The 14019-nt window shown below is 37.7% G+C and overlaps 2 protein-coding genes across 5 annotated transcripts in view; both read left to right on the top strand.

The window, feature by feature from the left end:
* The first annotated feature begins 353 nt into the window (after nucleotides 1-353).
* Nucleotides 354-4572, top strand: cln8 (CLN8 transmembrane ER and ERGIC protein). 2 transcript variants are annotated; one of them, XM_079457818.1, is made up of 5 exons: nucleotides 397-528; nucleotides 807-1015; nucleotides 1101-1460; nucleotides 1900-1991; nucleotides 2066-4237. In XM_079457818.1, exons 2-5 carry the CDS (start codon nucleotides 878-880, stop codon nucleotides 2109-2111), a joined length of 636 nt encoding a protein of 211 aa, XP_079313944.1. In that variant the 5' UTR covers nucleotides 397-528; nucleotides 807-877; the 3' UTR covers nucleotides 2112-4237. The 2 variants fall into 2 exon arrangements, with proteins under 2 accessions (XP_079313943.1, XP_079313944.1); XM_079457817.1 differs by having other exon boundaries at nucleotides 354-528; nucleotides 1900-4572.
* A 257-nt stretch (nucleotides 4573-4829) lies between these two features.
* The window catches only part of arhgef10 (Rho guanine nucleotide exchange factor (GEF) 10), a 38657-nt gene continuing 29467 nt past the window's right edge, over nucleotides 4830-14019 (top strand). Inside the window, exons 1-2 of one of the 3 annotated variants that reach the window (XM_079459136.1) lie at nucleotides 4830-5009; nucleotides 10484-10604. In XM_079459136.1, coding sequence (XP_079315262.1) covers nucleotides 10568-10604 — 37 coding nt within the window. In that variant the 5' untranslated portion in view covers nucleotides 4830-5009; nucleotides 10484-10567. Of the gene's footprint in view, nucleotides 5010-10086; nucleotides 10227-10483; nucleotides 10605-14019 lie in introns of those variants that run through there. The other 2 variants (XM_079459138.1, XM_079459137.1) reach the window with 2 other exon arrangements.

The following is a 14019-nucleotide window of genomic DNA, read 5'->3' as shown; positions in this document are numbered from 1 at the left end:
GGTATTTCATTAGAATCCTCCTTTTTATTCATGCAGTTAAAACTGCTTTAAAATGCATTTGTCAATGACTTATTAATCATTAATGAACACATTTATAAATGCTTCATAAGGGGTACCTTAATGCAAGGTATTACATTTTATGTGATAACCCAAATATTATTTCATGTGTCTTTTCAAGCTGTCAGACTTTCTCATTGCTGTTGGACGACTTTGTTGAAATTCAACAGCCACTGCCACGTAATGGCTTCAATACAAATAGAAATACTGAATAAATAAAAAATTGGATGTATATATCCCAGACACGGTCACGTGACCCGCAATTACAGAATGAGGCAAACAGAGGGCGCCAAACTAGAGTTTGGCAGTGAACTTGGTCATGTGATTGAAAGAGGACACGTGATGGCAATACGGTTCAGTGTCTGTCGTCGCGTGAGTGCTGTGAACATATAATAATGTAGTTTAGGTCTGTGACACGGTAGTTGTAGTACTGTTGCGGAAACGGATTCCTTCGGCCTGAATCTACAAGAGGTAAGAACAAAGAGAAAAATAACAAATGAAAATTAAAAACTTTCGGGAACTGCAGCTCACTCGAGTACGACAGGCAAGACTTGTGTCACAGTTTTGGGTTTACGGGTTTAGCTACTGTTATGGATACGATGAAGGTGATTTGGTTAATTGTGAACAATCTTCTATAACATTAATTCAATTGTTGTTTCACTGAATGGTGCTGTAAACTGAATGAGTCATGCACTTTATGTTGGGCAGTGTCTGTTTATACATTATAAGGAGTGTCTTTCTCTATTCAGGCTTGTAACGGTACATTGGTTTCATGTGCGACCCCGCCTGGAACAAAAAAACTGCAGTCTAACTCTTTAACATGGACTACTCATCTCGGGACGTTCAGCTGAGGATCATCGGCGCGGGCTTTCTCTTTTACGCTGTCGTATTCCTCCTGTCCCACTTCATATCTAAGCTGCTGTTTGTTACCTATCGCTCGCTGTCTGCCAAAGAGAAGGTGCTTGTTCATATGCAAATGCTCTCACGAATTCTCTATTTAAAAAAATCACATTTTAATGTAAGATCTTTTTTCTCCTGTGCAGGTCTTCTGGGATTTAACTGCGGCTCGGGGGGTGTTTGGCATCCAGAGCACAGTCGCAGGACTTCGGGCGCTCTTGGAGGACTCCGCTTTGTATACTGATAAGGTCCTTGGGCAGGAAGACTGGTCCTGGTTTAACGTGCTGACCGCTACTGGCTTCTTCCTGTTTGAAAACGTGGCCCTTCACTCGTCCAATGTGGTGTTCTGGTCTTTCGATGTGCCGTTAGCTGTGCACCACTTCTTTGCCTTGGCAGGGTTCATTGGAGCAGTTGTGTGTAGCTGGCTGGGCCATTTTCTTCCTATGGTGACCTTGCTGCTGGAGATGAGCACACCATTTACTTGCGTCTCTTGGATGCTGCTTAAGGTAAGAGGCAAAATCAATAGGGATGTACAATTTCACTTCTGTTTTTTTGTGGTGAAGGTGCATGCTTTTTTCCCTTTATTTAGCAGAGTATCTTATCTGAACTTTTGTGGTTATGCTATATCTGGATGCTGAGTTCCTTCTGTTTTTACTGATATGTTTCCACGATTTGGTGGAAGATTTCAAACAGCCAGAATGTCCTATGCTTCAATTTAGATATCAATATCAATCTTTACATATAAAAGAAAGCAATACTTAAATTTCTTTGTTTAAAAATGATCTATATGTATAGATATTATAAATATTATTAAGAGTTCTAATGTTAACTATTACTTTCTTTATTAGAAAACATTGTAATGACACATTAGGCTATATGTCCTATTTATTTATTAATAAGTATTTGCATTTATTGAACCCTACCCCATTCCTTCCCCTCTCTAAGGCGGGCTGGTCCAAGACTCTTTTCTGGAAAGCTAACCAGTGGACGATGATCCACATGTTTCATTGCCGGATGGTTGTGTCCTACTATATGTGGTGGGTGAGCTGGAATCACTGGGAAGAGATGAATACCCACATCCCATTGGTTCAGAGATTGTTGTTCTTTACAGGTCTTGCTTTGCTCACTTTTCTTCTCAACCCAATCTGGACACATAAGAAAACCTTACAGCTTCTTAATCCAGTGGACTGGAACTTTGTGAACATACCTCCAAAAGAGAACGGACCTGTCATAGATGAAGCAGGACACAAACCCCACGCCAGCTAATAAATGGAAGGAGTACACCATGAGAAATGTATGAGGGTCTTGGGTGCAAAGTGCCATAGGGGAATTCTTCACAGCGAGCACTGTTTGAAGGGTTTAGGAATTTAAGGAATTTAGCTTTAGTACTTACTATTAGTTTTGTACTAAATTGTGAGGACACAAAGAGTATTTAGTTTGCTTTTGTATTATAGTTAGTTGTGGTTTCTGGCTCTGACTGGTGCATGTGGCGAGGCTGTCCCGTTTAACCTTTACTGCATGTGACAATGAGGAAATGAGCCTGTAAATATCATGAGTTCCGTTTCAAATTCCTTTTTGAGTTGTATTTCGTTTTATCTATTTTCAGGTAGCTGTTTAAGGCAACTTTACACCCATTCACAGTCTATGCAGCACAGCGTATCTCAGACTGTGAGGTTCTTGTGTTTGTTTCCATTTCATCGCTGGTTTAGATCTGACCTGAGTAGGTTCACATTCAGGGTCATGTAAGAAGGAAATTTGTGACTACATTGTGACTCAAAACATCACAAAAAAATCTGCTTCGGCAACATCCGCTTCAAGCAATCGTACCTTTTATTTTAGTGTTTTTAAGAGTTTTGATTCTTTTACAGAGCCTTTAGTGATCATTTCAGAAGGCTTTTTGATGTAATTCAGTGTTTTGGCTTTTCTTGCTGAGGTCTGCTGGTGTATGACAAGGCTCTTTGTGTTCTGCATAGGCAGACATTGTTCCGACGTAAAGCGAATTATCTGAGTAGAATGGAATGTGTGTATGTGTTCTAGTATGACAGAAGGGACCAGGAGACGTTGTTTTACAATGTAACATTTGAGGGCTAGATATTGATTTAGTTAATGTCTTCCTAAGTGTATACATTTCTGCTCAGGATTATGCTCAATAATCTGTCATTTAAATACAATTGCAGCAGCAACATCAAATGTAATTTACATAAAGCTATAAAAGCCAAAATAACAAAACAAATGCAGTACAAAATGTACCTACCGTATTAATACTACCGGTCATGAATGAAGGGCAAAACTGTATTTGTGCACCATTGTTAAAAGCCTGCTCTGAGTAACAGACCAGGGTAATGCGAGGATAACAGGATGTGAAGGTGTGGTATTATCTGCTCTAAAATAGAAAGATAAATATTTTCAGGATTTTTCTTCATTGACTCGGTTTTGCCAGCACGTTTTTTCATGTACTTGATACTGGAAATGTAGTTTGATAACTCTGCAGCGGTCATATTGTAGGATTGATGAAACTTTAGCTGCAGGTTATAGCTGGGCATTCTACATGTGAAGAAATACATGAGCTGCCTCATATAAAACTCTACCGGTATATCCATCTCAATACACGTTCACATTGAATACAATTGTTGTAATCAAATTAAATGAGAATTTATTTATCACAGATTTTTTTAAATGTTGTAATCAGTTGATGTATTCCAGAAGGCATTATTACTGTTAAAACCTGCTCAAGTGTTGAACTACCATCCGCTGCCTGTTGAACTACCATTTTGCTGTATGCTTTCACTGTTGCTGCACCATTCAAGTTTAAAATTACAACATGTCTTTCACTGCTGATATGTATGAATTTAAAAGTTGTGTTAGAAACGTCTAGTGGGTTAACCAATGAAATCAAGCCATTGTGCAGTAATACAATTTGTGCAAAAATGTTTTTTGTTGTTGTTTAGCAGGTATTTATTAATCTGTGTGCTGTTACAATTCTGTAATGTATATTGCATATTTTATTATGTTTGACTTCTGGGTTACAATATTGTTAGTATGTAAGATTACATTGTCACAATTTACTCCAGTCTGTCAACTGTTAATCTATTGCATATTTAAAAGATATTTAAAAAAACAGCACATTTAATTGAAGTAAAAATAAAAGGAAAATGCATTTTTATTTTATTTTAATGGTAGCTGTAAAATTCAAGATTTAAAGCTCCAGCTACCATTGACGTTATCTATTTGAACTGTAATACAATATATAAAACACACAACCAATAAAATAAAATCTTATCAGAAGGGTAGGATTTTTATTTGATTTCCACTTCGAAACAAAGGTTTGCTCTTCATGTTCCAGTAATACAAGAAAGGCTTTAATTTGATTGGCTATCACTGCATTTCCATCAATAGTACTTGATCGACAAAACGAGTTGTCTAGTTTTGTGACCATTAGATGGCAGCACAATTCAACAAGAGCACAAACATCATTCAAGAAAAAAATACACGAAATTTATTTTAGGCATAAAAGTGTAAACCAAAACTGGTGATTAAATACGAGATGACATCCATGAAAGTAAATGTGATATTTAAGAAAATAAAATGTAGAAAACGAATAAAATGTCAAATGTTTTGATCCAATGTGGTTAAATAATTATACGTAATGTGATAAAAATAGCTTTTTACTTTTGCAGTATATTTGTTTTTATGACTGATTGCGGTTTTGTATTTTTTGTAACTCTGGATGCGACTGACGCCTGGGGTTCACACATACCACGTGACGCACATTGGAACGCGTGTGTGTTGTCTTCAACCATACGGTGAAAAGTGGGATATTTGATTGACGTTCCTCTAAACTAATTAAAAACGAGTGCCCTAAGGCTTGACCAATCAGGATGCATTGTAGGTGTGGCCACTGATCGCTTGACTTGCGTTTGGGAAAGCTCTGGGAAAGTTGCTGTCCCAGAAAATAAAAGAGAAAAGTGATGCTGTAGCCTCTGTAACTGGTCTCGCGACACTGTTAACGGAATTGTCGCTAGTTTTGTTTATCTCTTCAAATATCCAGAGACATGGTGAGTAGTTTACGCTTATGAAATTCCTAAACCCTTTCAAGTTCTTTACTAACCGCTGAAAGTCTGTTATGTTTGGGGAACGTTTGTCATTGTAGTCGTGCTCGTCTTTTGTATATTAATGCTGACAGTTTGCTCCCTGAAGCGATGTTTATTGCTTGATATTTGATGTCGTAGTGTCGAGATGTTTTTAATACTTTGAATAAGTTTGCAACATCTGCTCTTGATGAGGCTTCTATGATTTCCTGTTGAATTTTGTTTTACGTGGCAATGCAAACCATGCTCCTGTGATTGAACGACTAGTTTTATGAATAAGAGTCGTGTAACTATGAATAGCTGCACGGTGAACGAAATATGATGTGCCAAAAGAATACTATTATTACAAAATTAACTACAATAAGGTTAATTCTTCATAAGGTACAGTGTCCTTCAATATGTAAACATGAATTCAATTTGACACATCATTCTTTAAAGAGGTCTGGCTTTGGCCTTCACACTTTTGATTGTGTGCACCACCGCTGAAGGATATCTGTGTCCTTGCAAAGACCTCCCAGTTCAACGTGGATCAAATGCTTGTAAAAATGTAAGGAATGCTCGTTTATAATAATGAGAGAGATTTCCACTTCCCTTCAGTTTTACTGCATCATTTCCTTCCCTGGGAGGAGCAGAGGGTTGAAGTGCTTTTAGGAATCTGGGGCCCGAGGGCATTTTACTCAGTATCTGATGCATGTGTGTGATATGGGGATGGACTCTCTCACGTGCGTCTGAATTGTTTGACTCCATGCTTGTCAAACTCACTTTGCATCAGTGTGCAGAAGAGGATGAGCCTGGCTAGATTTGCTCAGACTGCTGGCAATTTGCTTAGCAAATAGCCACACCGGGGATGCAAGAGCTTCTCCACCCTGTGAGCTCTGTAAATAAAGAATCAATCATTATTATGCAGAGATTGATACAATAGTAAAAATGATGTCATGTCTGTGTTAGCTGATGTGGACTGACACAGCTTTCCCAAAGGAATATGCTGAGGATGGGCGGGGTTCACAGTGGATCAAAAAATCACTTGGAACAAATGTTTTGTAGCATTGTCGGAACGATGGTGTTTTGTTGGGTAATTTTGTTGTCTTGTAATGCATTTGGGATCCACTCTTGTCTATTGTTTCCATGTTACATATGTTCAGTTAAAGATCTTATATTTAATGCCTATATAGTGGTATTGCGTACGTTGCATCACATTAATCCCTTCGTGTTTTGTACATTATGCACGTACACGCTGATTGCCATCAAAACACAAACACATGACTTGGTTTGACTTACTGCGTGCAGTTCATGTCCGGCATCTTTTGCACTGGGACCGTGCCATCTATCAGTTAACAAACGATCTCTAAATCCAGTGTTATATCCACCGTTTATATAACCTTCATCACTGAATTTTTGTGAACAATTAGACACACCTAAACTTCACTACCACAAGAGTAACAAGCTGCAGCGCAGCCCATCTTGACGCAGCACAGATAATCTTGATGGTAAGCAGGTCTTGCTCGTCGGTTGGCTCGTGGGTGCACTCTCTTTCTTTCACCTTGCTGTGCTTTTGGCCAATAAAAGGAAAATAATTATAGAAGTGCTGGGGGAGTGTATGGAGTATAGAAATACTACGTCATACATCCAACTCGTTTTTTAACAATTTGACCATGACCAGCATGAGAAGCCAGCATCCTTAACAGTGTAAAGAAGTCAGAACGCATGACATAGCATGATACCCGATCTTTAAAGTGATAGTTCACCCAAAATTGAAAATTCTGTAATCATTTACTCACCCTCATGTAATTTCATACCTGTATAAATTACTTAATTCTGATGAAAACAGGGAAAGATATTTGGAAGTATGTCAGCTACTTTCAGTTTTGGGATATCATTGTAGGAAAAATTTAATGGTAGTCAGAGGTGCCCCAGAACTGTTTGCTTTCCTAAATTCTTCCAAATATATTTCTTTGTGTTCAACAGAACAAAGAAATATATTCAGGTTTGAAAGAAATAAATGAAGTCAGAATTTTCCTTTTTGGGTGAACTAACCCTTTAAAGGATATTATTGACATTATGCACAAAACCTTCTTGTGCCCTCGCCCTCTGACATCACTGTCTTTTTACCCAGTAGGATTTAGTGTGGCTTTGATGATGATTTTACAGTTTGTGTGTATTATTGGGTGTATTACCTGGGTCAGAGAGTCCAGGTTCTTCCAGTATTTAACACTTTCCTAGCTGGATTACTGGAGAATATAGAGCAAGGATGGAATGAGTGATTCACTACCAGGTCATTGTTTAGTAGCCATAGAGTTTGTGAACATAAGCAACCCATCCAATCACAAAAATACAGTTTTTATATATTTAGTGCAGGAAATGTACAAAATACCTTTATGAAACATGATCTTTACTTAATAACCTCATAATTTTTGGCTTAAAAGAAAAATCGATAATTTTTATACGTACAATGTATTTTTGGCTTTTCACAAACGTTCCTGTGCTACTTTAGACTGGTTTTGTAATCCAGGATCACAAATATTTGGCCGAAAGTTACAAAAAAAGGCTGTTCAGTCCAATAAGTAAAATGTCCAAACATCCTTTGACATCATACAGTGGTTGCGTGCGGACAGTTCTCTGTACTCAACAACTTGTCAAAGTATGTTTTGTGCATCCCGGCCACGAGTGCACCTTCTGAGAGAACAGTCAGCTTTTGTGGGCGGAGTTTGGAGGAGAGACGTGAACTGAAATCCTTGAAAGTCAGAATTGCTTGCATGGATGTTTTTTTATCTTTTCTTTAAATCATTTTGCAATGTAACCTACAATGTTTTCGTTTATTCATATTTCTAGCTTATAATGACACTTTTTAATTAAGTACTTAAGTAATTTGTGTTGTCAAAGTTGACAAGCAAATTTTGTTAGATTTTAATTGATTCGATATTCGCAAAACCCAAGTGATAAATATTTGGACAAACGAACCAGGCTGACTAATAATAATGATTTTTTGGCAAAAAAATGTATCTCAATATATGGAGATACAACGTTTCAAACAGCAGCAAAATATTAAGCTAACAAAAAGTATTAAAAAGAGCTTGTCAACTTAACACTGCGTTTAGTTATTTAAAAAAAAGGTTTCACCCAGCAGAGACAATAAGTGTATATTTCTTAGAGCTTTTTGTCCAAGGGATATTCGGTGTAAACAATGTTTTGTAGAATTATTGGAGGAATATCAACCACAAGGTGCTAGTCTCGCATATTCCTTGATTTTCCATTCATTATTAGACTGAATAAACGTGTCAGATGTTAATACTATCTGAACTGACAATCATTTAGACATGTCTGGATTGATACAGGAAATAGCATCTCTCAGAAAAGTGTTTCTGATTGGCAGAGGCCTGCGGGCACATTTGAAACAGCAGGTTTTTTTTCTTTCTCTCCCTGTATAATTACACAGCCAGCAGCCAAGCTCAAACTAAGCATTGATCAGCTAGACATGGTCAATGCTGACACACAAGTATCAACAACTCGCCTCATGCCTGTTTCATGTTTGTGCACTGGGTACAATAACGTATCTGTAACAAATAATATAGATTTTTTCATTTTTATATTTCACATACACTTTAATTTAAAGCAACTTGCAGTGCAAGGTTGTCTGTAATAAAACCGAGTGCTCCTGTAGATCTGGTAGACATTTCAATGTTCATTGCCTTTTTTGCTTAATGGTAACAGTACAGTTGAGAAATTTTTAAGATTGAACCAAAACTTTTCTTATCTTATATTCAAATATTATTTCACTTATGATACATTATTGTTTCAGGATCTATTGTCTCACACCAGTGTGGTTATGAGTTTGTGTAAGGCTGTGTTTGGGAGTGTGATCTGTTGAATTTACTGTCTGTTGGTTTATCAGAACAGAGAGAAAGAAAGCTTGCGTCTTCCCAAGAATAATTGTATCGCCTGTTGTGGCCTTTTTAAAACCTCAGACTCTGAGATTTGTCATTTAAAGCTTCCTTGTGTTAAAAGTACATGTCATTAGAGTAATATATTACAAGGCAACACAATACTCTGTGTTGTGGCAAAAGTATAGTCCGGCCGTCCGTGCGCCACCCGCATTACGTAATTTTCATCATCAGGAGGGTCCGCGGTTTTGTAGAGCAGCTCCACTCTGTCCACTCGGTGGCGTAATGCACATTTGTCGAACTCGTCTATCTGCACGTATTCACAATCGAGTTTGCTCAAGTAGCTATGCGGATGTGTTTGTGCACGAGACGGACGCAGAAAGTCAAGTATACAGGGCGCTTTAGTGTAGATCTGTAAATTATAGTTTCCCCTCTCACATCTCTGATGTTTGTGTTGTTCTGCACAGGTAAGCTGTTATTTTAAGGTTCAAAAGATCTGTCCTCCTAGATCTTTGTGTGTTTATGCACTCTTCTTTCATACACACGCTCTCATACACTAGGAGGACAGATCTTGTTCACTTATATGGGCGGTCTTAGTCAAATCATACCACAAGCTGACGTCAATTTGTCGAGGTGTGGTTACACAAGGCATTTCAGGCAGGTCATGGTGAGCATTCGCTTCTAGATAAAATACATATTTTGTTCGGACACTTACATTTTAGCAATTTTACGTGTCTAATACATGGATGGGCAACTTATAACACACCAAAGACAGAGAAAAACACGTATTTCCGGTGAATCACCCCTTTAAAAATGTATGTAGCCACAGTGGACACTTTTAAAACGCTTAAAAGACACTAGAACAATCAGGATCCGATTCTTTTAGGCTGATTGAAAACTAGTTTACACCTATTATTAGTTATTAAATTAACACCTAACGTGGAAGGACGTGGAACTTATACTTTGACGTGCCATGTTCTGGCATTTTGTGCTTCATTGGTGAGTCTGCACTCGTGTATCTGTGCCAGGATCTTATTGTGTGATATAATACGGTCGTGCGGGATGAGTCAGTCCACCCTCTGCTCCCTGTGACCCTGTGGGTGTCACACAGAACTCTCATGAAGAACCTTGTATTCCACAGAATGACTTCACTGTTCCATTGGAAACACAGCTGAGAGGAAAGCGATGTTTAGTCTCTCTATGTGTCTGAGAGATAAAGGAGACGATAAAGGGTTTTTCTATTCATTACAGTCACAGATGGGGGGATCTCATGTCTGTGCATGTATGTGTTTCCAGTTTGGTGGTGGTAAGTGACAAGCTGCTACTCCAGAGTGTCACATGACTCTCGTTTAGATTTGACATTGATGACAGAGCTTTCACAAACTTAGAACACTAATATAATTTTGACTTTTTTTTTCTTTCAAACTTTTCCATGCACTTTCAATGATAAGTTATTCTGTTTGCAATTTTTATGTTGATGTAATATTTGTAAACCGAGTTGTGATTGGTGGGGGTTTTGCCGGCATGTTCATTGGCTGACCTATCTTGTCTTTGCTCCTGTAGGTTTGTAGGTGTTTGTGAAGGATCCCCTCCTGTCCATCAGAGCCGGTGTGTTTGTGTGCACATTCTCATAGGAGCGTGCTGAGCATGGACCTGGAAGACTTCCCCCCTCCACCACCTGACTGTAAGATTCTCTTTTGTCTTCTTTACAAAGCTCTCAGCACACAGGCCGTGTTTACTTTGACAAGCTGAGGGTTTGTAAACGCAGATGTTGCCTCTGGCACAAATACTTTTGACACGGAGACTACCAGAATTCACGCTTGTCAGAAACTTGTTGAAGTTTAAGAACCAGGTGAACATCAAAGATATCTTGACTTAATTTGGGTTTGAACGTTGGACATGTTTGGAAGATGGAGAGGGAAAGAGAATGAAATTGTGCAAACACATTCCATGGCTCAGCCATTGAGCGTGTGGGTTGCAAAGCAGAGGAATGCCAGAATGAATGCAGGGGAGGAAGGGAAAATTGAGACTTAAGGGCTGTTCACATTATAATGATGACTATAAAAAATAATGTTTTAAAAATCTTTCTTAATTCAGGAGAATAGCGGGGTTCACACCATAACTATAACGATAAAGATACAGTAGAACCATATCATTGGGATCACTTTCAGAACGATTTTTTTCCAGCTGAAGAACGATTAAACATATGGTCAAAAAGTTTCTGACAGATAATGTTTGACCATTGGTGATCACAACGTGGCTTTTATGTCAGAATTAAACACTGGTGGTAGGAAAGCAGTGTGTTAAGGGTGGGAATAATTAATCTATGTAACGCGTATGAGTTATCAAGCTGGCAAAATATATGCTCGAAATGATGTGTGGGAATGAAAAGGAAGGCATCAGCATGTCATCTACATTTAATTTTAGTTACTGAGAACACAGAAGCGCAGGCTTAAAATATAGTTATAGTTACAGTAATCTTTATAGTTATCGATATAATTTGAACAGACCTTAAGTCTTGCTCCGGAGTGAAAGAAAATGAAAGATGACTTTTACGGCATTCAGTGAGATTTTAAGTTATCTTATACACTGTTTTATATACTTTTATTTTTAATATCACCTGTACACTACAAAGGAGGCAGGATACTCATTTATAAACTTTACTAAGTAAGCATGAGTTGATTGAATAGTATGTAGTTTTGTGTATAAAGTCAGTATATCAGAATTGGATTTGGGACATATTTCAAAACCATTGCACTATAATAATGCAATGTACCTTTGCAAACCATTCAGCTATCGTAGTTTTTGGGACCAGGGTCATTACTACTACTTTAGTTCATCCAAAAATTAAAAATCCTTAATTTACTCAACCTCGGACCCTGTATGATTTTCCAAAGAAGAAAGATCTGTATACAGGTTTTGAACAACATGATGATGAATAAATGATGACAGAATTTGTATTTTTGGTTTAGCGGTCCCTTTAAAACCCAACAAAATGTGCTACAAAAATAACATCGGCTTATGTAATATAAATGGGAAAACTCAGAGATCTTTGCTCAAAGAGCTAATGGGGACTCTGCATCGGAAGGAAGGAAGCTCATTTGATCTTAAACTTTAAACGAAAACTACTGGCTTTCCACATTATTTTTAAGGTCGTGCCGCATTAATATTCACAGCCAGTATCTTTCAAAATATATGGAAACTCCCTTGTGCTTTATCTGCTTTATCTCCATTCATTAACACAGAGGGCTGATAAAGCCACTTTGAAATCTCTCTCTTCATGCCTCTGTGATTTACTCTTCCCACGGCAGAGCAGATCCAAATAAGCACAACACACCACAACCCTTCCCCCAAACAATGAACTCTTAACCTTTGCCCTTTATGCTCAGAGATTTATGGATATATCCCTTCGGAGTGTACAACATACCTGTTCTTCTCTGACCAGGTGCTCAGTGTCATACTGTAGCAAAACAAGACTGAGATCTTGGTCCAGTCTAAAAAAAAAACATTAGTTTTAATGCTAAATTTCATATACGATTTAAATTGTTTTTGTGAAGCGTTATCAAACCTTCCGACTGGGTAGGCAGTGCTGAAAGATGGTACTGGAACCTTAATACCAATTAAGTTTCATGTCACATAAAAAAGCTAGTATAAGCCTTTTTAAGAGAGCATCTCTCCCTCACACACACTTTCTGTACGTCATCCTCTGTACTCCTATTGGTTCTTCTCCAGACGGTGATCATAAGAGCAGTCACACTGTAAGATTGTGACCTACATTTTCTGACACTGCCAGAAATCCTTTGGAGACCCACGAGCATCAAATTAAAGGAACAGTTCACCAAAAAAGGAAAATTTTGATGAACACAGAAAAATATTTGGAAGAATGCTTGTACCCAAACAGTTCTTGGCCACCATTGACTACCCTAGTAGGACATTTTGCTTTTTGAATTTCTTTGTTCTGTTGAACACACAAAAAAAAGATATTTTAAATAATGTAAGACAATGTAAGGCACTTTTGGCTATCATTGTAATCTCCTACTTTTAGTCAATGGTGGCCAGGAACTGTTTGGTTACAAATTTGGATTACAAATATCTTTCTCTGTGTTCACCAGAACAAAGACATTTATACAGATTTGGAACAACTCCAGGGTGAGTAAATTACCGAATTTTCATTTTTGGGTGGACTGTTCCTTTCACAAATTCAGGAATGCCCTTTGTCGGCTTACAGTAAAAATATTTTCTAGTCATTGTGACGAACATCACAGCTAAACAGCTTAAGAACACAAATGATAGCCAGAAAGGAAACTGGTCTTACAGAGATCCTTTGGGAATCCACAATCTCAAGTTGGAGGACGGCATGTTTTTGCAATGTATGGAATCTCAGCTATTTCAGTGAGCAAACTCATACCAGCACAGCACGGTGGATTTATCGACTTTAAGAGATAACTCTTTCCATCAGCGGAAGCTTGGTTTCCTGGGCAGAGGTCCAGACCTCTCATTACCACAAATGAATATCAATGGTCTGGAGTTACTTTGGTTATACAGTGTTGTTTTGTAAATATACTGTCTAGAAAACTCTGTAACATGTTTTATTTAAGTAGTGCAGAATAATGGCTGCTGTGTATGCTTTGAATCACTGCAGAGAAAGGCTGTGATTGGACAGTAAAAATCTTACATTACTCACATTTTTGAGTGACTGGGTCAAGAAAATCCGTGAAGTGCTTTGTTCATAAAAGCGGTACTGGAGTTCCCCCCCTTTTTTGGTTTAGTCTCTTATTGATGCTGCAGCATTCCGTAAAGCTGTATGGCATTTTCGCTTAAATGTAAGATAAAAAAAATCTGCTGTTTTAAACAAATCGTTTGAATTATTCACTGAAACCGTTTAGTTTCACATTTAAAAGTAAACTTTGTTTTAAACAAATCGTTTGAATTATTCACTGAAACCGTTTAGTTTCACATTTAAAAGTAAACATTTTAGTTCCTGCGTAAAAAGAAATGTTCTAGTGTACTTTAGTGTTGGAACTTCAAACTAGAGTTTTTGAGTGTTAGATTTGAATTATGAACATGGCACATCATCGTGATATTACTTTGTATCAAGT

Source organism: Barbatula barbatula (genome assembly GCF_947034865.1).
Source record: "Barbatula barbatula genome assembly, chromosome: 6".
Classification (NCBI taxonomy): domain Eukaryota; kingdom Metazoa; phylum Chordata; class Actinopteri; order Cypriniformes; family Nemacheilidae; genus Barbatula; species Barbatula barbatula.
The sequence above is the reverse complement of the archived record's forward strand: the minus strand, read 5'-3'. Positions and strand labels throughout refer to the sequence as shown.

Bases quoted from the DNA above. Each gene is read 5' to 3' on its own strand.
- cln8 (XM_079457817.1), top strand. From the start codon at position 878: ATGGACTACTCATCTCGGGACGTTCAGCTGAGGATCATCGGCGCGGGC. The intron at 1,016-1,100 runs GTGCTTGTTCAT...TCTCCTGTGCAG, and splicing joins CGCTGTCTGCCAAAGAGAAG to GTCTTCTGGGATTTAACTGC. The intron at 1,461-1,899 runs GTAAGAGGCAAA...CCCCTCTCTAAG, and splicing joins TCTCTTGGATGCTGCTTAAG to GCGGGCTGGTCCAAGACTCT.